The sequence below is a fragment of the Mastomys coucha genome, unplaced genomic scaffold (assembly GCF_008632895.1).
Source record: "Mastomys coucha isolate ucsf_1 unplaced genomic scaffold, UCSF_Mcou_1 pScaffold23, whole genome shotgun sequence".
Lineage (NCBI taxonomy): Eukaryota > Metazoa > Chordata > Mammalia > Rodentia > Muridae > Mastomys > Mastomys coucha.
In genome coordinates, this window is record NW_022196906.1 from 43,545,748 (window position 1) to 43,571,070 (window position 25,323).

A 25,323-nucleotide genomic window follows, 5' to 3' on the forward strand; every position below is an offset into this window, starting at 1 on the left:
TTCCTGTTTCACGTTCCCTTGCTTAAAAAAGTGTGATGGTTGGTTTGAGCTGTCAGCTTGATGAACTAAGAGGAACGCAGGGTTGGTGGAGTACACCTGTGTGTCTAGTGAGGCATTTCCAGAGAGGGCTGACCGATTGGACAGTGACTGCTATGAAAAGACCTGGCTTGACTAGGGGGAGAATCCTCAAGTGGCAAACTGCTGGAAAGAAGCGGAAAGGAACAAGGAGAGCATGAGCAGGCCATCAGGCCTCTGTCTTTGCTGAGTGACTGAGTCTCCTACTATCGCCTGCTGCCACCAGACTCCAGTTTCCTTGGCTTTCAGTGTGAACTCAGCACCTCTCCAGAGACCTTTCAGGCTTTCAGCGTTGGATTGGAATAGCCGAGTATCCTGCTTTATCGACTGCATATCTGATTCTCTCCTCCTCCAGTGTGCAGGTGAACTCTGTTATGTCTACCCAGTTCCTATTGTGTCAGCCAATCCAATAAACCCTGTGTGAAAAAGAGGAGGAGGAGGGGAAGGAGAAGGAGGGAGAGATGGAAGGAAGTGAGGAGGGAGGGAAGGATAGAGACAGTCTATTGGTTCTGTTCTTCTAGAGAACCCTTTCTAATACAAGTGAACAAATCAATCAATATTCAGATTGGAAACACACCCATTAATGAATTGGAACCGTAGGCTAACTATAGATATACAATGTCAACAAAAATGAACCAAAGAATTCTCTATCAACAGGGTGATGCTCAATACTTTAAGTGGGTCTGATAGAAAACTAACACAGAAGGAAGCTCTAGAAAGCAGCTCCCGTGGGTCAATGAAGACAGTCTTCATTGCATGTCTTGTCTAGTTCTGAATAAGCTGTGGGTTTTTGTTTCCCACCTATCCTTGCCATTTGCAGCTGGGACTCTGTGGTAAAAGAAATCGTATGGATGTATGTGACTTGGTATTAGGATGTAAAACAGAAGAGGCACAAGTCCCCAGCTTCCCATCCCCAAAGATGATTGATCTCATCAGAGTAGGCAAGTGAGGCAGGTACATTGGGCACAAAGCGAAGGAGATGTCACCGTCGGATTTGTGCAACAGTAAAGTAATCCCTGAGTGGGTACCAGCTTATAGTTTATGACCTAGACACCTCTCTCGGCAAATACTCTCTCACTGTTTACAGCAGTGAGAACGGAACAACAGTGGTGTTGATGTTTCACTCAGTAAGAAGTTTTTATAACACGAGAGAAGGCCCCCGAAGTACAGAATGCTGGGTAAGGATGCTAATGGAGGTGTGATCACCACCATCCAGATGGACAGCTGAGGGTGAGACGTGGGAGGTTCTACAGAAAAGTGAAAACATAGAATCTCCTCCTGAAGCTGCAGCCAGGGCTCCTTCAGGAACCAGATCTGTAGTTTAATGGACACTTCTAACGTAGAGGTTGTCTGCAGAGAGCCAGGTGGCAGCAGATGCCAGAGAATTTAGAGTTTGTACTCTTGCCTGCTTTAACAAATTCCCAGGGCTGAATTATGGCTCCAAACACAGACAGAGCAAGAGGGGAGGAGGCGTCCATTGTTCTGGAAAATGCCTCATGCATCTACCTCAAGGCTGTGACTGTGATGCTGCAGGTATTGGCTGTTATAACTATGCTTGATGTGAGCAACACTAATTCTTATTTTCTGAGTTCCCATTATAAGTCAAGAGAACACTATGCTAGGCATATACACACATTGTGTTGTTCATCAACCAGTATCAACATCTATGCCCTGGGGACTTCCAGCCCAGCAACTGAGAAAATTGAGTCCTAGGGAGATTAAAAAAATTCTTCCAAGGTCATCTAGGAACCAACAGAACCAGGATCTAAATGAAGTCTTTTCCAATCTCAGGTTTGGACCTTTTAAACAGGAGCCTCTCTACCAATCTGTACAACATGGACTCAAGATGGTTTTACACCTATACTCTCATACATACACACACATACACTTTTGTTGTTGTTGTTGTTTTTGAGACATGATCTTACACTGTAGCCAAGGCTGACTTGGAAGTTATTGTGTAGTTCACAGCAATGTAGATTCAAATTCAAATTCATGGCAATTCTCCTGCCTCAGTCTACTGAATACTAGGATTACTAACGTTGCTTACTAGGTGCTAAACCCAAAGCAACTACAAACTCTGCCCTAAAACCAACTAACCAACCAAAGAAAACCCAAAAGCTAGAATGTGGGCATACCTACATTTATTTGCACACTACCCTCACCGAACAGAAAGAATTCCCAGTTGGACTATAGTTGCTTTTTTTTTCTTTCAATTTTTATTGAACACAAGTATTCTGACAGAATGCAAAGTCAAAATTCTCAGTTAGTACTCAGTATTTACAGCAGTGAGAATGGAAACAAAGGTGGTGTTGATGTTTCACTCAGTAAAAAGTTTTTATAACAAGAGAGAAGGCCCCCGAAGTACAGAATGCTGGGTAAGGATGTTAATGGAGGTGTGATCACCACCATCCAGACGGACAGCTGAGGGTGAGACCCTGGGACGTGGGAGGTTCCATAGAAAATGAGAACATAGAATCCTGTTGGATACACCTTGGCCCTTCAGGACTGGGAGACCCCACTGGTGGCACCTGGGTAGCCTTCCCACAGAACTTGGCCATGCTGGTCTTTATGTGATACATTGTATGCCACATAGACATAGGACACACTGACACCGACACTGGTGGAGTCCATCCCTCCTTCCAAAAACTAAAAAAACAAAACAAAACAAAACAAAAAACACAAAAACAAAAGAAAACCCCAAATCCCCCAAAACCAAAAAACCCTACAGAAAACTAAATGCTTATTTCTTCACATAAAAAAACAAAACAAAACAAACAAACAAAAAAACAGATGGGAACTACACTGTCTCCCTCTTTGATTTTTGAGAGATTGCTGTTATTATTTTAACGAAAGAAACAGAAAAAGGAAGAAAGGACAACCCTTGCATGCTAAGACAAACATGTATAAAGAGAGATGCATATCAAAGCGTGGCCGGTCTTGGATTCCAGCAAATTGGTAGGGCCAGTGTTCCTGGGGTCAGCTACTCTGGGCCACATTATTTTGGGATTGGCCATACCTCTGTTTCCTCTTATCATCAGAGCTGAGTTCAACGTGTCCAACCACAAACTGTGCAATACACCATTTCCAGGAGCTACAGTGTGCCCTTGGCCTAGCTGCTCAGGCCACCGACTTCCCCATATGGGAGAGAGATTCTCCAGGACAGGCTGTGGCCGGAGGAGTCTGTCTCTTACCTGGCTCTGGTGCTACCAACCTCTCCCATTCTGCTAAGTGCCCTCGGAGTTGTCTAACTGATAGCTCTGCCTGAGGCCTAGTGCACAGGAACTGTGGATCTGTGCAGGCCCTGGAGTGAAAGGGGCCAGGCTGAGTGTTCTGGAATCCTCCATTACCCTCCCCAGGAGCTGAGAAAATGCAAAATAACCCCACACTGAGCAAATGACGAGACCATTATTTTTCACAGTTTGAAATGATAATCTAGCATCACCACTGGTCACACTGCAGAAGTGTCAGAACACTGGGGGTTGTGGCCCACAGAGTGAACACAGCGTGCGTCTGGCCACCCTAACCTCTTGTCACTTCGTACTTGGGAAAGGAACAGGTGCTGTTGAGCTGTCGGGGGACATCTGTTGGCTTAGTGTCCTCTTCATCAGCATCATTGTGTTTTATTGCCTATTGAAAGGCTTTGATTCCTTTTTCCTTTTGGGATTTGTTTGTTTCCTGAATAGTTGTTTGTTTTTTTTTCTGAACTATCTGCTATACCTTCCACAACCAAACTATGTTGAAGTTTTATTTCAATACTATGACAAAAACACGTTTCACACTAAAATATTCACGCATCCACAGTGCACAAGCTTGCGGTTCTAAAGCAGAATGAAAAACAAAAGCAAAATTTCTATACAAAGGGCTGGCTTTTCCCTTCTCCCCCCTCCCATCCCCTGAAAGTTTCTGTATCCCCCCCACTTGGTTTCCGATCCAGGAGAGTTGTATTATAACTCCAGACGGTATTTGTTGTTGTTGTTGTTGTTGTTTTCTTTTTTACAAATGTTGTCCTAACTGAACAGAAGGCTGATGTCCCTCTACTTCCATAGATTTCCAAAAGGAGCACTACTTCCTTGAAGCACACACGCTCTTCCGCTCAAATCTAGATTTCGGGCTCTAAAGGAAATGGTATGTATATATTTTATTTGGCTTTCTACAAAAAGGAGGTGTCTGGGGTTAAAAAAAAAAAAGAAAAAAAGAAAAAAGAAAAGTGTGTTCACCAAGACCAGCCCCAACTATACAATCTTCTCTGCTTCATTCAACAAAGCCAAAGGAGTCCTTCAGAGGAAGGGTGTGCAGACACTGGGAGGCAGGTCCAGTGTCACAGACACAGGCAGGTGGCAGCTAATCTGAAAGTGGTCTAACATCCCCCATCTCCCCCTAAAAAATAGCAGGAGAATTAAACAGGAAAAAAAAGGCAAAATCACTTCAAAAGGAGAGGCTTTCGCCCCCAGTTTGACACAGGTAAAAACTGCAATGAGTCAGAATCAGCAGGGGTAGGGTGGGAGTTATTGGGGGGACAGGGGACAGAGCCACTGTAAACAATCATCTTTTGTAACCTTCACCCATGCTAAAAGCAACCTGGGAGGGTTCTACCTGCCTCTATGGGGTACCTGTTATTTAAAGAAAAAAGAAGGGGGCAGCTATTTTACACGGACATTAAACACAACCAAAGTCAAACATCTGTCAACTTGTAAACACTGGAAAGCAAACTTGGAAAAGGGGAAGAAAGGGAAAGAAAAGAAACAGTGGATTAAAAAAAAAACAAAAAACAAAAGCAAAAAAGAAATCGAATAAGCTGTGATTTGGCATTCTTCCTAAGAAACAGGAGTCTACATGGGAACTGAACGCAGCTAGCTAGAGTGCCACACTTTGCATACAGAACAAATACAAAGTGAACGGAAAGTATAACTTATTTGTGAGGTTCTACAGATTCCCAACTTGACTGAAAGTATAAAAATAAACTGTGGACTTGGTTCATTCTGTTAGTCTAAGTTCTTGGAAGCATTTTTCTGAAACTGATCAGTGCCAATTGGGTAACACCAATTGCAGCCTTCCCAAGCCTAGATTTTTTTTCTTTCTTTTTCCAATCTTAGCTTCCTAGATTCTTAATTTGGGGCCCTTTTGTTTGATTTTTAAATGGTTTCAGGGAACGGAGTGTCCTAGTTTGGCTGTGGGTTTAACCTTTTTGTCTCTTTTTTCTTAACAAGTGAGTGTGCAACAAAGGAGCCCTTTCTAGAAACCTACAAAAAGGCAATCCCATGTTTATCTGTTTTTGTTGTTTTTTTTTTTAAAGGCAAAAGACACTAGAGGAATGAGTGTGTCTGTGCGTGTGTGTGTGTGTGTGTGTGTGTGTGTGTGTGTGTGTGTTTGAGAGGGTGGGGGATTATTTGGGGATGCTCTGGTGAAGCCGCTGTGTCATTTTTCATTTTGATCTTTGCTTGTTGCTCGGTACCCATCATGCTTTGCTCTCATTCTCTTTTGTTTGTGTGGCGTCATTGGGGACGGTCTTGACTTCAGTTGGCGCTGGCTTTGCTTCTGACTCCTGGGGCTCAGACTTTGTTTCTACAGGGCCCTTCCTGCAGAGAAACAGAAACAGTGTTGCTAAGACCACTTCGTAGAGCTCTGAAATACTGCCCTGCTCCCCACCCCCTCTCCCGGTGGTACATGGGATGGAGGAAGCTTCAGTCGCAGCTACAACATCTAACATCGCATGCACATTGAAATAACCTGAGAGCTCTCCAAAGGACTCATGCCTAGGGCATGTCCCCAGAAATCCTGGGTACAGTGACTTTAAATGCAACCATGATTCCAAGGTGCAGCTAGGTGGAGATGCACTAGTCAAGAACAATGGTTTTCCTCCTCCGGTCTTAACTTTCCCCAGCCCATGTTAACCTGGAGCAGGAGAAGAGAAGGCCGTGTTCTTCTCTCCCACCGTGACAAGTGAAAGCAACAGTGGCCCTGCCTGTTAAAAGTGGGGTGCCCCAGGCTCTGCCTCTGATACCAACAAGCATAAACCACTTCTTTTTTGCTTGCCCCCAAAGTTTCATCCCATCCGGTTTCAAGATGGTGACTCTTTGGTGGCTTGAGTAGGGAGAGAGAATATTGTTACCAGCGTGGCAAGAGGCTAGCATGGGCCTGCTTGCTGTAAGAGACTGGAAGTTCAGGTGTGCCTCTGTCTCCACAGGTCTCGTAGGACAGAGTCGAGCCTAAAGACACACTACAGCAAGCGCAGCTACAGGTTCATTCCAATGCGTTTAGTGAGCATCATACTATGGAAACCTGGAGGTTGAGAACTTGAGTTTGGAGACAAGCATGAGTGTCTGAGAGTCTTCGGTAGGGAAAGAGTGAGCCTCGAAGCCAGTGTGGGACAGAGCTGTCTGTGGGGGCATCCTTCTCCCACAAGCACCTCAACAGAGCTAGCTCATTTCTTTCTTTCTGAATACCAAGGTGCCATTCTCGGGAGGTCTTGGCCTGACCCTGGATAACACACACAACTATGGGCCCAGGATGGCAGATGAAGGCATCTTGGCCTCCGAAGTGCCTTCTCAAACTCTGCTCCTCAGTGTCCCAACTGCAAAGACATCCCCAGGGTAGGATGATAAGGATGGAACCTAAGAACAGGACCTAATTATCGAGAGGAGCTGGCAGCTGATTCGCCCAACCTGCCCCCCCCGCCCCCGTCCCCTGGCTGACAGTGGTCTCACAGAAGCCCTGCAAGAAGCTGAGGACACATCAAACACAGAGGACATTAACACAGTACAGACACACACCACTACAGGACACAACCCAATGACAGTGGACAAAGAGAGGCCGTACTCGGTCTTTGCTGGTGCAGGAGGCAAAGCGCTGTCTGCAGTGGAAGGAGCAAGCTCAGAGGCTTGTCCACTGGCCCCAGTGGCGGGAGCAGGAGAGCCCAGGGCTGCAAAAACATCCTTTGCAAGGTCAATATCTGGGGTCTTGAAGTTCCCTTCGTCCATTTTTAAGTCCTCGCCCTGGGAAGGGTTTGTGGTGCTGACGGAGGCAGCCTTGCTCTTCGGGCTAGCAGGGGCTGTGGCTGCCTCAGGTGGGTTCTTCACCGTACCAGGCTGGGTGGGCTCTGGGTCCGGACCTTTGGTGCTGGGGGCTTCCTGCTTGGCCTGGGGGGCTTCTGTGGCAGGGGCGGCTACTGCTGCTAAGGGGCTGGTTGCCCCGGCTGGAGTGGGGGTGGGGGTGGGGGAGGGCTTACTGGCTGGAGGGACCTTGGAGGTCTCTCCCGCACTGGCAGGGGTGCTAGGGCTGAGTACAGCTCCTTGGTTAGCCAGGACAGTGGAGGACAGATTGCTAGCAGAGGGAGCTGAGGTTGGGGTATCACTCAGGTCAACAAGAGGAGCAACTTTTGGGGCTGAGGCTGGGGACGAGGACGAAGCAGTGACAGCCTTGGCAGGGGTGGCCTGACCAGCGGGCAGAGAATTTGAGTCTGGCACAGTTGTGGCCGGTGGGGCAATACTGGAGGTCAGTGTAGTGGTCTCACTGGTAGGACTGTTCTGAGCAGTGGCAAAGGTTTCGGTGATAGTGTCAGAGTTAGTGGTGACGGTGGTGACAGAAGGCAGCATGTCCTCGACAGTGGCTGTGGTGTCGGCAGGCAGCCTGTGGGGAGGACAGGAAGTAGAAAGAGAATAGACAATGAAGCTGAGACATGACAGAGAAGCTAGATAGGAGCCAAGGAGAGGAGCGGTGGGAGGGCGGGCATGCAACCATACACGGGCAGGAACATGGGCCCACGGAGAAACAAGGACGAAGAGAAGTACATGCCCCAGGAGGGCAGAAAAGGACACAGGAGACAACAAAGAACGTGGCAGTCTCAAAGGGACCTGCTAGCCTTCCTCCATGTTGATGCTCCTTCAGCTCTCTGTACAGGGCTCCAGTCCCCTACTGAGCTGTCTAGCCTTCTCTTGTGCTGCCCTGGATCTCCACTCCAGTGAAGGCAGCTGGCTTCCATCATCTCTAGGTTTCTGGAGCCCCATAGGGGTGGGGTCCAGCTACCTTATAATTCTTCCTAGGCCAGAATGAGGAGGACCAGTGCTCCAAATGGTTCCTATGTGTCAAGGGCTCTTCCAGCTATACATTTGTGCTCCTGTGAGATGTATTTCCTTCAAGGCTATTGGATCCTTGATAGCCTTTGAGCAATACAAACACGGCTGGTCAGAACTCCTGAAGATCTCTAAGGTTTCTACGTGGAAGAAGACCAAGGAACCTACCCAGCTCCTGAAGATTTTAAAGAAATCTTAAATGAAATGTGCTTGTCCCTTCTCTCTAGGAAGTTAAACCATTCCTAGAATATGTGTGGAATTTTGGAATACACCAGGGAGCCCACTTACGCAACGAGCCCTGTAAGGGCTCCTGTGATCCAAGGAGAAGCAAGAATGTCTTCCCTCTCCAGAGAGTGGGTCCAGAATGTCTTCTGACCCAGGGCTCCAGAGCTCTGGCTTCCATGTTTGGCTAGGAGCCGAGGGTGAGAAGCGGGGAAGGTTGGGGTAGGGTAATAAGGTGGATTTGGGGTTCTACAGAGGCAGCAATTCCTCCTACTCCACATACTCGGGCTCTGTCAGTGGTGTGGTCTCGTTAGGCTCCGTGTGCTTCCCCCCGTCATGGTTTGGAGTCCGTTCCTCCTCCGTTCGGACCTCTACAATGGGTTCTTTAGACTCATCTTTCCTGTGGAGAGAGTTCAAGGTTAGATCCCAGTATGGCTTCAGGAGGAAAGACATCTAAGAAAGAAGTTGTAACAAGGGGTATCGGGGTCTGGCCTGTGGCTGCCAGAGTGGGCTGGATGACTGTCTCTGCGTACGGTAATCTCCTCACCTCACCCCTCCCTCAGTTCTCGAATGCCTAACTATGAGAACTAAAGGAGATAATTTATGTAAAGGTTTTAAGCACAGTGCTTAAAGGCAAACCCAAGTGCACACACACACACACACACACACACACACACACACATATATATATATGCATGCAAACAAATATATTTGTAACTGTGCATACACAGACCTGTGTGCATATATATGTGTATGTATGTATGTATGTATGTATGTATATATGTATGTATGTATGTATGTATGTATGTATCTATCTATCTATCTATCTATCTATACAGTTGCTTGAATGTGGGGATGTTAAGCAACTATCTCCTCACTGCATCCTTTCTCAGCTTGCAACAACAGCCTCATTTACCCACGAGCTTCAAAATCTCCTGCTAACTAGCTAACAGATGCTGTCGGTGGGAAGAACATATATATATATATATACACACACACACACACACATTGTCCCTCTAAGAGGAGAGGAATTTGTACTCGTTTTTCTCCCTTTGGTGCCCCAGAGCCAGGAAGCAGGGTCGTCTTGCCTTCAGTAGCTACAAGCCAAGTATTTGAACAGTAAAGGAACGAGAGATTAAGTGTATTCCTCCAACCCTGTTTTCCTCCACCACAGCTCCTCTCCAGGTTTAAATCTGACAAGTCCCACCTCTTGACATCATTGGGAATTTTCAAATCTTTATGAGATTTTAGAACCTAGGGTGGATCGGAGGCACTGCTTTTCAAGCTTGTCACCCCATCTGGCCTTAAACCCATGTTTCGAGTTGGGGAGGTCACCAGCCACTCTCAGATAGCCCAAAGTCAGGCCCTGGGTTGGGGCAGAGCCTACACCCACTGAGAGGATGGATTTGTACTCACGAGAAAGCAGCCTTGCCCTCTTCCATGTCTTTGCCCTTGGCTCCGGGCCCAGCTTTGCCGCACAGGTTGACAGCAATGCACATGAGCAGGCCACACTTGTTCAGGAAGTAGCAGGTGATGTCCATGACCACCAGGAGCAGGACGAAGATGACAATGAGGATGCCCACAATGGCGCCTGTGCTCAGGCCTGTGGTGGGGCTGCCATTGGCTTAAGTGGGAGAGAAATGGCCTGTGGTTAACAGGTTTGCATATGAACCTCTGACCCTATGAACAGTCATCCCTTGGGTGGACTAGGACACTGAGCCCCTGACCCCATGAACAGCCATCCCTGGGGTGGAGTAGGGCCCTGAGCTCCCTAAGCCTAGGAAGAGTTATCCCTGGGGGTAGAGTAGGCCCTGAGCATGAAGCCAAGGCATTTGTGACCAGTGGCACCTTCCTCGGGACCTTCTTATGCCTGGTATAGGGACAATAGGTTCTCTGCACTTTTCAGATGAGATGTGTTGCCTCATCTCATGCAGGAGACAGGGTTTGAGGACTCCCATAAATTAAGATGAGAGAGAAGAGTGTGTCTTTATTCTTGCCTCTCAACAACTCTGAACCACCTCCCTCAGGCATGTGCTCAACTGGTCTTGATGGATCTTGGAAGCCCAGTCAGGTAGTATTTGAGGGCACTGAGTGAAGGCAAATCCAGGTGGGCCCTGATGTATCTCCGGACCAATGCAAAATATTTTTTTTCTGGTTCACCAGGCAGTGACTGCTGGCTTCAGGCTATGATATGGCTCTAGGCTCAGTGACAGGCAGTGTCCCATATGGGGTTCCCAAGACTGTCTTGGGTCTTGTGGAGATGCCAGACCCAATGGGATGCACAACATATGATTCTACTTCCTCTCCTCTCTTGAAGAGTAAATGTAAAGGACTTTAACTATGAGGGAACTGGGGCTCAGTTTCTCGTTTCTCATGCATCAGGAGGATGAATGTGGCCTACCAACTCTGGAGACATGGCAGCCTCCCCAGGCCCCACGGGTAAGGCAAAGGGTCTGGGAATACTTACCACGTGGGAGCCAGGCATTCTGGGAGCAGACTTCAGGAAAACCTGTAGACTTACCCAGATCTGCACATTCTCACAGACAGTCACACCCACGCACAGGACAAATGTCCATGGACTCACAGTCTCACATCCCAACAGTACCCAGCCTCCTAACTCTGGCTGGGGCTTCACTGTCTAGTCTCCTTGGTGACCATTAGCAGTCTTTGGAGGTCTTAGCCTATAGATTCTCCCACAGAAGACCCTGCCTCAATTCCTTGTATGGCTCCACTCACACCAGTTTTCTGGAAGGGACCCACTGATTCTAGATGACTCCTATCAGCGCTGGTATTGTGGAAAGCAAAGCTCGGCACAGCACAGAATTCTGCTCACACAAGTCATTGAGGGGACAACAGTCTCAGACGGACACAGGGCACTTCTCACTCATGAGTCTCATTTCATTCTACCATTGGACACTCAGGACCTTGGACTGGCTGCAAGAACTACAGCTAACAGTACTTGGGAATTAGCCCCAGCTGTCCCCATAGTTAGTATACTATACTTTCCCAAAGGCTATAGGCCTAGTCCAGCAGCTTGCCAATCTTATCTTAGGCCATCCCTCCAGACAAGGGCAGGAAAGGTACTGCCTAGAGGCTACTGTCTTTATTTTAATACTGTTGGAAATTTGCAACAGGATCTCACAGGCTAGGGGCTCTGATCCCTTTGCTTTTACTTCCTGAGAGCTGCATTTACAGGTGTGCACCACCACACCTGGCCACAACTCTCCGTCCCTCATGGAGCCAGTGTTCTGCTTCACTGGGGTACTGTAGTGCTTTGTAGGGGTCTCCACTGTTCCTAACTATAAGCTTCAATTCTGGCCCAGAATACCAGAGAGGAATGCTCACACCAGTTCCTTTGAGGGCCCTAGGGACTGATCTGGAGGAGACTCCAGGCACACAGTTGGTTTTATTCTTGAGGACCTCAGCTTGTTTCCGACTCTTTCTTCCTCAGGACTTTGGGCTGGTCCTTTCTAATCCTTCACTGGGGAATCCAGCTGCTGTCTCTTGAGATGGCCCAAGATAAATAAAGGACACTAGCTACCAGGTGTGTGGGCTTCAGCATCAGGAAAGCCGCTCCTGGCTTCAGCCCTCAGTTGAAGGGACTCAATCTTCCAGTCCACACTTGAGAACTCTGTAACCCTCACTCTTGTACGGGGACTGGAGGAGATGCCTTGATCATCACCATCCCAAGGGGTTTCCTTAAATAGGAAAGCCATCTTAGCCTCAGCCTCTGACATCTAATAGGTGTCCAGTGCCTACTTCATGACGAAGGAACTAAAGTATGAAAGTAGTTTTGGGGGACGAATACCTATGAATTTTTGTACTTAGTGGCACCTTTAAAACTTGTTTTGAGAGCAAGTCTTATTTCTTTATAGCCCAGGCTAGTCTGGGCCTTGCTGTGAAGCTCAGGCTGGCCTCACCTTTATGAGAACCTTGCTGCCTTGGCCTCTTGATGGTTCTGATTATAGACACAACCTACCATGTCCATCTCAACAACAATGGTTTTCTTATCTTGAGCTCCATACATAAAAAACAGTCCAATGTGACTGCTCGTTTCTGAACTCCTGAGCCACATCTCTAGTTCATCTCTTCCAAGAGGAAAAATAAACCATGGAAAAGCTATTCTGAGGGGGAGAATACAGCAGCTGCATGGCGTTTGCTCTGGGCCCTGCAGAACCGGCTGGAGGTTTAGATACTGGGTCTGAGCATATTTGAATGGATGTATCCAAGGGTGAAGAATGTAATGCTACATTAGGAAAAAAGTAGATCAGTGGTCTCCCTTTCACTTGATGCAGTTTGCAGCCTTTCTCAGCCTATCTGGTCTCCCATGTGTCGTGGCCTCTGTGTAGGTCCCCCACACCCTTGTAAACTAGGGTCTAATCTTCAGTAGTATTTTCCAGCCCAGGTCACTCTGCATGCTGCCCGATCGACATGGCAGCCTGTCATTTCCCTAGGGCTGGCTGACTGTGTAGCTGTGTTGTCTTACAGGGCCTCGGGTTTCACATTATCTTCTTGGACATCTGCCTTCTTTATCTCCCTTATCTAGCAAGCTACTCTGCTCTACTCTCTTCTTGCTCCCATCTGACTTTTTATTGCCCTGGGCATTATATGCATGTATGCACACTACCACTGCATGGATTCTCTAGAGCACTCAAGCAGGTGCCCACTCTCTTCTCTGTCCCCACGGCAGCTGGCGTGACTCTAACGTTGGGCAAATGCTCACAGAAGATTTGTTGGGTGGCTGAGTGAGTCTTCAGCCTGGGGATGAGAACATCATTCCAAGCATTTAATTCTGTGCTATGGGGGGAAGAGGGACCTGAATTCTGTACAGCCTCTTTAGGTGCTACTATATGGGGAGGGCTGAGGATGACCTTGGATGAGATACCTTTATCTAGATGAGCTTTGGGCAGAGGATGCTCTGCAAATCTTTTTCAACCATAAATACCTCATTTCAAACTAGACTTGTACAGTGCTCCATATATGTTATTGTTCCCAAGATGCCAGTCTCTATAGTGTGTATTGGGAGGGATTTTTTATTTCTGCAAGACTGTAATGCTGGTAGGCCCAGTCTTTAGCCATCGACCTTTGCAATTTAGATTTTGCATGAAAATCGAATGCCTTTTAACACTTAGCAGTGATTCTCTGCCTGTGGTGGAGTTCCTGAGGGGGCTTCTTAAATCCTGAGCATCTGGGACTCTTCATTCTAGAGCCAGAATCACTGGGAGGTGAGGGTCAGGAACTGGGATTTGAACAAATACTCAGCTCACGTGAGTGCCACCATTCCTAAGCCTTCCCAATCCTCAATCCAGATTCTAGGGTTTATCACCAAAGGGGTCATGACCTGCTCCATATCTCAGTCATAATAAATCTGATCAGATACAGATGGAGAGAGAGAGAGAGAGAGAGAGAGAGGGAGAGAGAGAGAGAGAGAGAGAGAGAGAGAGAGAGAGAGAGAGAGAGAGAGAGAGAGAGAGAAGGAAAGACTTTTCTGAAAGGGGCTACCAGTCCACCACTTCCAAGGACTGATTCTTCTACAGGAAGTGAGTACTCCTGAAATTGGAGGAAATGGTGGTGGCCCTGACAAGAGAGATGGGGACAGGAGAGGCTGTGTACAGCATAAAGAGTACTGTAGTCAGGACATATCACCTCTTTGTGGGAATTACAGAAGTAGTTCAGTCCGGAGAACTAGTGGTACCAGGTCTAGATCCTGCATCTTATTAACAGTCCATAAGATGTAAAGCAAAGGAAACCCTTTCAGATGTCGGGGTTTGCCCTGATTGTTACCTTGCCCTCCCTGACAAGCCCAGCACACAGATGCCTAGCACATAAAGAAGACCTCTTGGGGGCAGCTTTCACACATCTCCCAGGTAAGAGCAGCCCTGAGTAGTGTCTGGCTGGGGCTGTCAACCGTCTGAGGTTCCTGGCTTAAGAGCTTGGCATTCAAAGCAGGAACCGGCTTGCCTTAAGGCAGAGACTCACATCTCTATGCTTTCTTATGCCTTTAAATGGATCTCACATTCCAGGTGCCCAGCTGTGTTTGAGTTATGGCACCATGGCCCCCAGGTACGAAAGTCCTGGCCCCAATATGACTGTCAGACTACTAGAATGGTTGAGCTTGAGAGCTTGTTTCCTCATAAACCCCTTGTATGTCTGCTTGCCCCTTCCAGTTGTCAACAGAAGCTCTGGTTAGTTCCTATCTATCATAAGATGTACATGTGTGTGTGCACTCTCATGCACAAATGCACGTGCATGTGTACTGTTGGGGGGGGGGAAGGTCACTGCATACCCAGAAGACCTTGCTAGAGAGCTCTGCAGCTGGTGGAACATGCCACCCAATGCAGTGACTACACTTTTGCAAAGGCTCATTCCTCTCTCATTGTCTTCTGAGGATTCCAAGTCAACAGAGAGCCTGGCACCCTCCGGATTCCCTTAGGAAGACATAATAATCTTCCCGAGAAGATGCCTTCGACTAGAGCTCTCCTTCTTGCCAAGTGTGGGGCCCGATTTAAACGTCTCTTCCGGTGATCAGTAACCAAGTGCACATGAGGTGGAAGGAGAGGATTGTTTTTTTTTTTTATCACCATGTTGGACATAAAAGTCAAAGAAAATGAAAACACGCTGCTGGGTTTACACGAACTGTTATATCTTTTAATAATGCAAAGGTGTAAACTTCATAACGTCTTACTGATTATCTACACAATGATGTTAGCATTCTTATTAGTAGAAAAACGTGATCTGAACCTGCTGTATAAATATTCAAAAAAAAAAAAAAAAGCAGAGAACCCTCATGGTAGATACACGGTGTATGGTCTGTACTAATACACAGTGCAGAGGTGGGGGTGAGCTCGCTCCCTTGGGGATTCCTGGGAGCTGCTCTCTTAAAGACTCCCGGCTGAAGACTCCCGGCTGGACCAGGAGCCACAGCCTTCGTATGGAGGGACCCAGTGTCTGGCAGGGGCTAGTACACAATAAAGCTGTGTCTGGTAGGGCACACCATTACAAGCCACAAGCAGGCTGGATCAAGCCCAAAGGTTTACCAGCTGGGCCCTGTGTGTGCTTCACAGAACCATGCTATGGCTCTGGACATTTAGGTTGATCTCAAAGGTCCCTTTAGAAACATTGACACTGCCCCTCTCCTGTGAGTGGGTCAGTGACAAGGCTGAGGCAGACTCTCTGAGCCGAGTTCTCCTAAAGTTGAATGTGTGTGACATCTGTCTAGGGCCATCAAAAGAGGACAATGATGGGACCTCTCTTGCCCTCCCTGATGTTTTCCTTAAATGACCTGGGACTCTCACATCAGGCCCTGAGGCCCATGTTACTTTCTCTGCTGGACTGCCCCGTGTCACCTTGCGTCACTGAGCTGATGGGAAGAGGCCATGAGTCCAGAGCAGAGGTTCATATTGGAGAGAGAGGCACTGTCAATTTTAGGTGCCGAGCAGTGTGAAGCCTCTGTGTTGAACACTTGGGGATACTGGCAGGTAGCAACACACCGGGCAGGTGGCAACAGCCTGCAGACCACAATTCGGAGTCATTTATCTTCCCAAGGGCAAAGGCTAGTCTTTGAGCATTACAAAAATAACAACAGAAACAAAATAGGTGAAGAACCAAAGAAAACATAAAGTAAACTTCCACGGAGATGGTCAGAGATGAGATAGGTAGAGTGATGAGCGCCACCGGAGGGGGTTTATATTCATTAGAAGGTCCATCGCGTGCTGACACTATTGGCTTGGTTTCAGCCATTAGTGTCAGCATGCATCCGATTGTGACACACACACCCACCTCCTCTTCTGGGTGGACTGCCCAACAGCAACAGGAGTTCCTGGCTGTTCGTAAACATTTAAAAAGTGTCGTGGGGGCCAGTAGGCAAGCTGGGGCACTGAGGAAGCGCTGACAAACACGGTGCCTGATTTATGAACACTGTGGGGGAGTAGAATGTCCCTCGGCTCTTCGGAGCATGCAGGGGGTGGTAGGGAAAGTGACTGATTCACAGTGGATGCTTCCAAACCACCCAGTATTCTGTGCTTATGGTGATGATGGAGGCCACGATGGAACCTGCCACCAGGACCTGGAGGTTTAGCGCTCATCTGAAGCCTCCTACTGTGGAGTGGAATAATCAGCTTTACTGGGAAACAGACAGCAAAGCCCATTCCTATCAAGCATGTCACGGAGACAGCAGAAGATGTTAAGACTAATACCAGCCCTTTCCAAGAATGCTCATCGGCTCCAGAAAAATAGACGGTTTTAACTTTTCCCACTGCATGGGCAACAGGGGATTTGATTTGCCTATCGGGTCAGCAGAATGCTTAGGTGAGTCACCCCAGGGTGTTCTTCCAACATGGGTGTTTAAATACTTAAATGCAGGCGAAGCTAACTACCTATCGAAAGGTGGTGGGCACAGTGTTAGGACCAGGGACACGTGTTAACCTTTACAATAGTCTGAGCCAAGCCTTAGAAGTCTAGAATTTCTCCTCTGCTGCACTTTAGGTAGGAACAACAGCAAAGACGCAAGCAACAGATGGTAGTAACATTTCCATAAACCTTGCACAATGTTTTCTTAAAAAACAGTATTGGAAGAAAGATCTCTCAAATTCTTCTTCATATATATATATATATATATTTTACTACTATTAAAAAGGGGACAGACTCCATAGGAAGTGACAAAAAAGTATCACTGAATGACAAAAATCTCAGGAGGCAAATCTGTTTCCAGTCACCAAGACTTTCCTTGTTCACAGAGCATACTTGCTCAGTGGCTGTGGCTGGGCCACTGTGGTCCTGACAGGGTCTTACAAAGAGTGACAACTGATCATTTTCATAGGAACTGGGCTTTTAATCAAATATAATGTGGTGTGTGTGTGTGTGTGTGTGTGTGTGTGTGTGTGTGTGTGTGTATGTGCGCACGTGTTCAAGTTCCTAACAGAGCAAAAGAAGAGTCACCGCAGAGAGAAGCAATGAGACCAAGGTGTAGGAGGTGGAGCTTCCTCCCAGAGTGGCTGCAGGTGCCAAGCAATGGGTCCCAGAGGAAAAGTGGTTGTTGAGACATAAATTTGGCAGTGGGGATGTCCCAGTGACGTCCAGGGTAACAAGTGTGACGGCAGACACACGGGAGGGGGTAGGGAGTGGGAGGGGAGGAAAGAGAAGGCAGAGACAGAAACAGAGGAAAAAATAGATAAAAAAAAAAAGAAAGGAAAAATAGGTCAAATATAGAAAAAACAAGAATCCAAGGTTAATTCAACTTAGTAAGTTAGGCTGACAAAAGTTAGAGAGTTCAGCGCTCTATCAACATCATAGGCCGGGTCAGCAGCTCAGCAAGGCCAGAAGCAGCATAGCAGGTTAATTTGGGGGTCGGGGCCAGCGAGCAAATGAAATTAAAGTGAGAGAATAGGAGGAGCCTCTGCGGCAGAACAGCAGGGGCAGAGCAGGAGAGGGTTACCTCTTGCTAAGACGAAGCCTCTTAGGAGCGGGCGGGGAGAATGTTCTTCTGTGTCTAGGGTTTGGGTTTGCATGTGGAGGCTGAGATGCAGTGGAGGGCTGCACTACCGTCAGAATACTGGCAATCTGGAGAGCCCAGGCAGGCCTGTCTTTCTACCATACAAGCCCCACCTTCATGGTCCATGGGTGAAAGTCCTGAACATCTCACCTTCTACTGCCCTGCTGACCATGGAATTTGGCCACAAATGTACCTCTTGTAATGCAAAGAGGCTCTGCTCTTGAATTCCAATAAAACAGCCAGGATGGTCCAACCAGAGTCAGGTCCTTTTAGCTCTTAGATAGCAGGCACGGAGTCACCGTGGACAAGGCGAGTCCTCCTATGACTATCTGGCTCTAGTGGAAGCCTAGATGATGACCTACAAGGCCTCTGCAGGTCAAGCGCATGAGCAGTTTACTCTCTACCACTGGAAACATAGAAGGTGAAGTTACTGGCAGTGCCCAGCCAGGAAACACAGCATGCCCAAGCATGCTGCCCATCCAGTCTCGTCTGGGGAAGAACTAGCTTATGGCCTGTTGCAAAGGGCCTAATCTGAGCCTCACTCTTCCCTGAACCCTAAGAGGCTCAAAGTGTGGATCTGGACAGGTATGTATGTCACACTCTTGATTTCAATGGAAAACTAACTAAAGAACTCAGGAAAGAAGAGGCAGAAGGAAGGCAGAGCCACCTCCATTTGGACATCCTACTGAGCCACAAGGAAGGCAACTTTCTGTAGCCACATCTACGAACATCCTTCCAGGACCCTAAACTGAGCAAGAAAGCCCTCCCCATTGTGAAGTCAACCAACTGACACTTCTAATGTACAGCTTAAAACTCACCTGCCAACTAGCTGCAGGCCCCACACATATCTGCCCCACAAACCCACTCACACACAATCAAAGAACCACACACCAAGCTTTCCTTCTGGTCCTACCCACTTTGGCACATAAAACCCTACAGGGAAGGCAGCCTATCCCCTTTCTGGCCTGACTTTCTCAGGAGGGGCCATCTTGATAATTGAGGACAGCAGCTAAGCAAGCTCTCTAGACAGGGTGGGCAAGATGAGCCTACCTGTCTTCCTACCACACCTACCACATGGTAGAACATAGGGGGCCCTCTCCAACAGTCTACAGCTGTATGATCTATGGCCATCTCTCCTGCCTGTGGTTGGTATTTGGCTGGCCCTGGAAAGGCAAAGTGATGACTGAAAAACAGGGTCTTCTCTGAGGTATTTGCCTAATGAGGGGACTGGCCACTGGCATAAGGCATGTGGTCCAGAAATCATGGCTCTCACTTTATTCCCACACTTGAGTTGGTCCTGGATCCTAGAGACGAATCTGCATGTCCTAGGAGCAATGCCGCTACCATGGTCTGTCCTTCCACTGATGGTGTGTCCCAGTATCTATGTTTTTTTTCCACTTGCTCCATTCCAAGAGGTTCAATTTGTCTCTGGCACAGTGGAGAGGCCCTTCACAGATAAGCTTGAAGCTAACTGGGCACCATCTATTCCTTCTCTTGGGGCCACCAGAGAGAAGAGATTTAGACCATGGCTGTGCAGCTAAAGCAAGGGTCACATTTAAACAGCATAAAGCCAGTTACGTTGTCCTAGTACGGAATGCAGATGGTGGAGAAAGTCTCATTAAGGATCCTTGTTCAACCAGCGTCCAAGGGAAGGCAGGAGTAGGGACGTTTCCCACCCAAGGGAGTCCCATAGACTGGTTAGCATTGATCTGTCAGAGCCAAGCGAGACAGGACCTTTTCCCCAGGATGCCTGGCAAAACTCTCCTGGGGGTCTGGCACATGTCAACCCACTGCACAGATGGGGAATAAGGCAAAACTAAGCTTGGCACGAGCAACCAGTCATGAGGATGGCTGTAAGCAAGCAAGTTGTCAGGGTGGTTCAGGCTCATTAGGAGGCGCGGCTTGTGTGCATTAATTCAAAGCAGGGAAACAGACAGAAAACAGACATGGCTGTACCTGGGATGGCCGTGGGCTGGGCTGAGGTCCTGAACACAAAATGAGCTGCCTTGGATTTTCCTTGCTGGTTCTCAGCTATCACATATACTTCATACTCAGCGTTCCAGTCCAGGGATTTGAGCATGACGTGGTCACTGCCGGACGGGAGCCTGATTTCCGGTTTCCATTCGGAGGCAAGCTTCTGGGAACAATCGTCAGGAAGGACAGAAGAGACACCAGGGAGTGTCAGTGGGAATGCTGAGGAGACTGGCTAGGGGACAGACTCAGGGGACTTGAAAACCACGGGGAGAGTTGTAAGAAATGGGAATTGATGTGAGTTTTCCCTATTGGCGGAACCGCCTAGTGTGTTTGCCAAGATCAACAGTAGCAAATGCCAGTGTGGCACGGTTCTCACTCCACTGTCCCACTGACTTCAGGACTGACATGGGCTGGAACATTGACCCCCAACTTGTCCTATCTCCCCTATACTCTGGAATGCTGGATAAACGGTGCAAGGGCTTCTTAGAGGAGTTACAGCAGTGTTTCTTATATTTCAGGATGCTATCCACATTCTGATAGATGACTATCAATCCTCATATTGAGTATGTCCCACAGGTTAAGCTCTGCCCTTTCTCATTATGCTCCTGTAACAAACCTGCTGGGGCATCCCTTCAGGCTCTTACTAAGTCACACTGCAGTCAAGGTTGGAGCCCAGCATGTCCCATCCTCAGACTGTGTTTGCCCTTTCATACCAGGGAGCCCAGAAAGCATGTGTTGAACTGAATTTTTTTCCTCTCGCTCTATTCTGCAGTATGGTCTGGCATCGTTGTGGCTGAACAGTTAAGGCTCAAGACTGGGATGCTCATGGGCCCACATGGACTATCCCACTATACTTAGCAGTGTCCAGGGCATACGGAGAGATGCAAAATTCTAGGAATTCCCTGTTCCTCACCTAACATTCCCTCTAGGTACATCATTCATGTTTACCATCGAGCCTGTAACACAAGGAAGTTTCCAAAGCCGTTGCTAGGCAACCACCTCTGTAACAAAACAGTGTAGGAGAGGCCTCAAGTCCTCCTGAGAAATCTTCTGATGGCTTTCGAGTTGCAAACGCCATCACTACACAGTCTCTGACCTTTACAAAAGCCAAGCATGCCTCAGGCACACTCTGGGCACCCAAGGAGCCTAGACAAATATATACTGGACAGCAGGGTAGAAAAATGGCAATGTGTCAGATACAAGGTAGTCTAGGGGACCACCACAGGTCCAGGCCTGTGGCTGGAGGAAGAGATTGCATCAAGCAAAGTAGTTCTGTGGAGCCACAAAGATGCCTCTAGGAATGTGGAAGTGCTCATTCCATGGCTGCGATGTTGTGGGAAAGTGCTCAGAGGGGCTTCTGGTGTCCTATAATCTAACCAGGAAGCCTGGGCTGAGCTCTATAAGTTAGCCTTGCATGTGTTGCTATGGTGCTGTTTTAATTTAAAACAAAGAAGCTGAGCTGTCTCTCTTTGCTCTCCCTTCTCTGTCTCCCTCAGCAAACATCATTACAAAAGAGACAACCAGACGATAAAGCAAGCGCGCAGGAAAGCAAACTTCATGCTATGTAATACATATTAATAATATGTGACTGCATTTAGCAAATGTTATGCTTTCAAAGTGAAAGAGGATGCTTAAAGTCACTGGGATCAAAAATAGCTCAGCAGTTTGTTTCTCTGTCACTTGGCCACAGTGACCATTTGGCCAAGCACACATGGAGACTGTCTACCTGTGGGATAGAGTTCTAGTTGGGTCCTGCATCCTGACTACCATTTGCAGAGTATCTGGAACATCTGGGGGGTATTTACATATATTGTGACAAATCTGACAGTGTAAGTTATTTTTATTCCCATTTTGCAGATAGGGAAAGGGAGGCTTGGGAAGATGTGATTACCTGTTCTTCATATGACATGCTGGCAAATGGCAAAGCTGCAATTTGATGTCATTCAGGCTCATACTGGCCATTCAAATAGTGGAGAAGGTATTCTACCCTACTCCAAGTAGGTTACTCCTATTCTACTTGCTCCAAGTAAGCTATTCAGAGCCACCTGTCAAGTCCCCGGCATCCTTCACTGCAGCAAGCAAACCACAGGACCTCCCACACGGTAGTATTTCTGGGCTGGCCCTTGAGCAACTTCCCCTATCCTCCCAGCTCCTCTCAGACTTCTTGAGACTTGGTTCAGAGAGTTGAATAGATAAAGGTCTGACCCCACGCTGCAAGGTATGCAAGCCTGCAGAGCTCTGTTCTGGACCTATCTACCATTTCGATGGGAACTGTTCCCAGGAGAGACAGGAATGAACAAACTTCCAGGAGAAAGCCTTACTTGGGGCTTTCTGGAGAAAGCAAGCTGCTCTCTTGTTCATGATCTCCAACTACTAGAAAATCTTAGTCAGAGGTTATTCCCAGTGTCCAGGGACTGCCCCCGCCTATAGGTCAGTCTTGGGATTTAAAACCTTGACTGCATGCATTCCAAGAGTCTCCTACAAGATGTCTGGTGGGACCCTGCCCTATCCTCACCTCACCTGGGATTCTCAAGTTCTTGATTCAACAAGGTAGGTATCAGGGTCCCAGGTTGTGTATGTGTGTGATGCCTCTGAAGATGGAAGCTACTCACCGCTCTGTACTTGACCAGATAGTGTCTGATGGGGGAGCCTCCGTCATCCTGCTTGATCAGGTTCACCTTGATGGAGTTCCCGTCCTCTCCCATCTGCCCTTCCAGCTTGGGTGCACTGGGTTCCCCTGAAACAGCCAGCGAGTTTACATGAAATCTAGGTCCATGGAATGATGAGCGGGCCCATCAAAATGGGATGGAGTGAGGCGGTGGGGCTAGGAGGCACTTTGCTTGCTTTTCCAGAGATTCAAATGGTGAAAAAGTGATGAGTGTAGAACCCTGGACCCCATTTGGCTGCCTCACTCTGTCTTAGCTGAGGGTATTTTGTGGAATGTTCTGGAAGACACTACCTATGCGCACAGTTCTTTTTCCATCTCTGTCACTGGTACTCACATTTCTTCCTGCAACTTTGCAGGTTTGGTTTCTATAAACCTGACACATCTTGACAGAATGCCTGGAATAGGGGCAAATATAGGCAGGTCTGAGTAGGAAATTTTAAAACATAGAATTACTTTTCAGAACAGCTCTCTGTTTTTTATCCCTGGGTACATCATAACTCACCCTAGCGTCCCTGAGGGCTTGGTCACTTGTGGGATTGAATGACTCCATGTTCTTGCAACTAGCTTTTCATGAATTAAATTTTATTGCTTAGGATCACTTAAAAATGCGTTTCCAATTGTGGCTAAATAAAACACGAATTGCCATCGGCAAGTTTCCTGTGAATGTAACTACATTTATGGCTCAGTGGAGTGAGGGATAATCTTTGGCTCTTCAACGTATTAAAGCAACAATCATTGTGGTCTTTTTCTTTGTGAGAGGAGGTGGAAATGGCTTTAGTATTTTACAGTAAGAAAAATAAAGTTTCTTGTTTCTCTTTATCTGCGCGTTATGCTCACTTGGACGGTGGCATCGGGAATCCAAGTGGGAGAAGGAAGATGAGCCTGTGTGTGAGGAACCAGAGAGTGTGAGGATGCCCCTATGTTGTGCTGCTGGTTTCCTGTAAGAGAAGCTACAAGCTTACACTGAGGGAACAGGGGAGGAAGTATAATCCAGAGTTGAAATTAAAACTCCATACTCATGGGGCTGGTGAGATGGCTCAGTGGGTAAGAGCACTGACTGCTCTTCCGAAGGTCACGAGTTCAAATCCCAGCAACCACATGGTGGCTCACAACCACCCATAATCAAATCTGATACTCTCTTCTGTGTACTCATTTATAATAATAAATAAATCTTTAAAAAAAAAAACGAACTCCATACTCGTGAGGGACTTCCAGGGAGGACCAGGCTCTGTAATCTATTTCCTGACCTCTCAGGGAGGCTGTAGTCCACAGGGGTATCACATGAGAGCCAGGAGGGGAAGAGCCACTAGGGTGAGAGGCTAATGACCTCACACTGCACCCCTCCCCATAAATGGAAGGCTGCAGGTAAAGTTGTTCAGCTGTTTGGAACCTCCTCCGGATTCAGAGGTGGAAGCAGTGAGGACAAGCACACACCACCTAGAGCCCTACGAGGCATCCTCTGAGGCATAGCATGCGCATCATTTGGAGCTGGTTAGAAGCCCAGACTATTTCTGTAACAGGACTCCTTGGTTCTATGTGTGCATGGGTGTGCTCTGAGAACTAGGGAAAATGAGGGGAAATGTGTACTGCGATGGGGAGGGCTCATAATCTTGATGTCTGAAGGGTATTTGGGAAAAGTCAAGCTCAATAACTGTTCTAAGGTTGGAAATTTAAGAAACTCAAAAAACAAAACAAACAAACAAACAAACAAACAAAAAACCAGAATGCAAAGGTAATACGTGTCCTGGTTTTTAAGCTTGGATGTAGCCAACTGTCCCCAGCTATTTGGAGGAAAGCATTTAGACTTAGTTTGGATATGTCAATCTTTACAGGCTTTTTAAATTCCTTTGGGATGTCAAGCTATATAGGCTTCTCAAATTCCTTTGGGCTTTTCTATCATCTTAGGCAATTGTGTCCACACCATTATAAATGTCTGGTGGGGCTCAAGGTGGAGTCTCATTTAGAATAAGGCAGGGCCTCTGGGTAGATACCATAATGCTGACCACAGTCATGCTGAAGAAGCCATGAGAGCTCAACTAGTTCTACTCTCTGACAGAATTAAGGTGACCAACGAATCTCGGGGATCCTCGGACATCACAGGCTTTAGCACTGAAACCTCAATATCTCAGGAAGCCTCTGAATCCTAGGGTGACTGAGACAATTGGTGGCCATAAGTGAATGGAAATGACATTATAGCTTTCTGTGCTGAGAATCACAACACGGGCTGTGTTGGATGCTCCCTGGCGAAGGAGGGGATTCACCAGGCAGGTGAAAACCGGAGGCTTTGCCTGACGTCTCCTTGGAGTGAGGAGGAGGGGAATCCACCCAGCTCCCCTCACTCTTTCCTCCTAGAATGGAGCACTGTGAGTATTCAAGGCACAAGCAAGGACTTAAAACACCTCCTCTGAACTCTGATTGGTGGGAGGTGTAAGCATCGTTGGCATCGCTGCCTGACTCTGTCTCCATACTTGCAGAAAGGGAGCGCAGGATCCAGTGTAAGGGTCCTTCTACCTCTGCCAAGCCGGTCTGGGTGAATTTAGTGTCAACTCTTCCTTGGACATACCTCACACCACCATGAAGGTGGAAGACACGATAAATGACCATCAGCTAGCTTTTGTTATGAGACACACCCTAAGATCGGCAGCTCCATATCTCAAAGACAGTTATCAATGTCACGCTTTACAATTTAAAAAAAAAAAAATCTGGTCTTTGAAAGAGAGTTCAAGTCCCTTTAAAGACAGACACATGAGTGAACAGACATCTCTCCCTGGAGTCCCCGAAGAACCCAGCAGCCCTACTGAAGGTAGGGTCTTATCTCTGGATTT

At 47.5% G+C, this 25,323-nt stretch overlaps 1 protein-coding gene across 19 annotated transcripts in view; it reads right to left on the reverse strand.

The window, feature by feature from the left end:
• Positions 1 to 2,268: 2,268 nt before the first annotated feature.
• Ncam1 (neural cell adhesion molecule 1) overlaps positions 2,269 to 25,323 on the reverse strand; it is a 292,659-nt gene continuing 269,604 nt past the window's right edge. For 5 of the 19 annotated variants that reach the window (XM_031346019.1, XM_031346022.1, XM_031346023.1 and 2 more), the window contains 6 exons: positions 22,443 to 22,567; positions 19,813 to 19,993; positions 9,783 to 9,990; positions 8,650 to 8,766; positions 6,892 to 7,701; positions 2,269 to 5,651 (listed from right to left, as the gene is read on the reverse strand). In XM_031346019.1, coding sequence (XP_031201879.1) covers positions 5,531 to 5,651; positions 6,892 to 7,701; positions 8,650 to 8,766; positions 9,783 to 9,990; positions 19,813 to 19,993; positions 22,443 to 22,567 — 1,562 coding nt within the window. In that variant the 3' untranslated portion in view covers positions 2,269 to 5,530. Of the gene's footprint in view, positions 5,652 to 6,891; positions 7,702 to 8,649; positions 8,767 to 9,782; positions 9,991 to 16,954; positions 17,360 to 19,812; positions 19,994 to 22,442; positions 22,568 to 25,323 lie in introns of those variants that run through there. The other 14 variants (XM_031346029.1, XM_031346030.1, XM_031346032.1 and 11 more) reach the window with 5 other exon arrangements.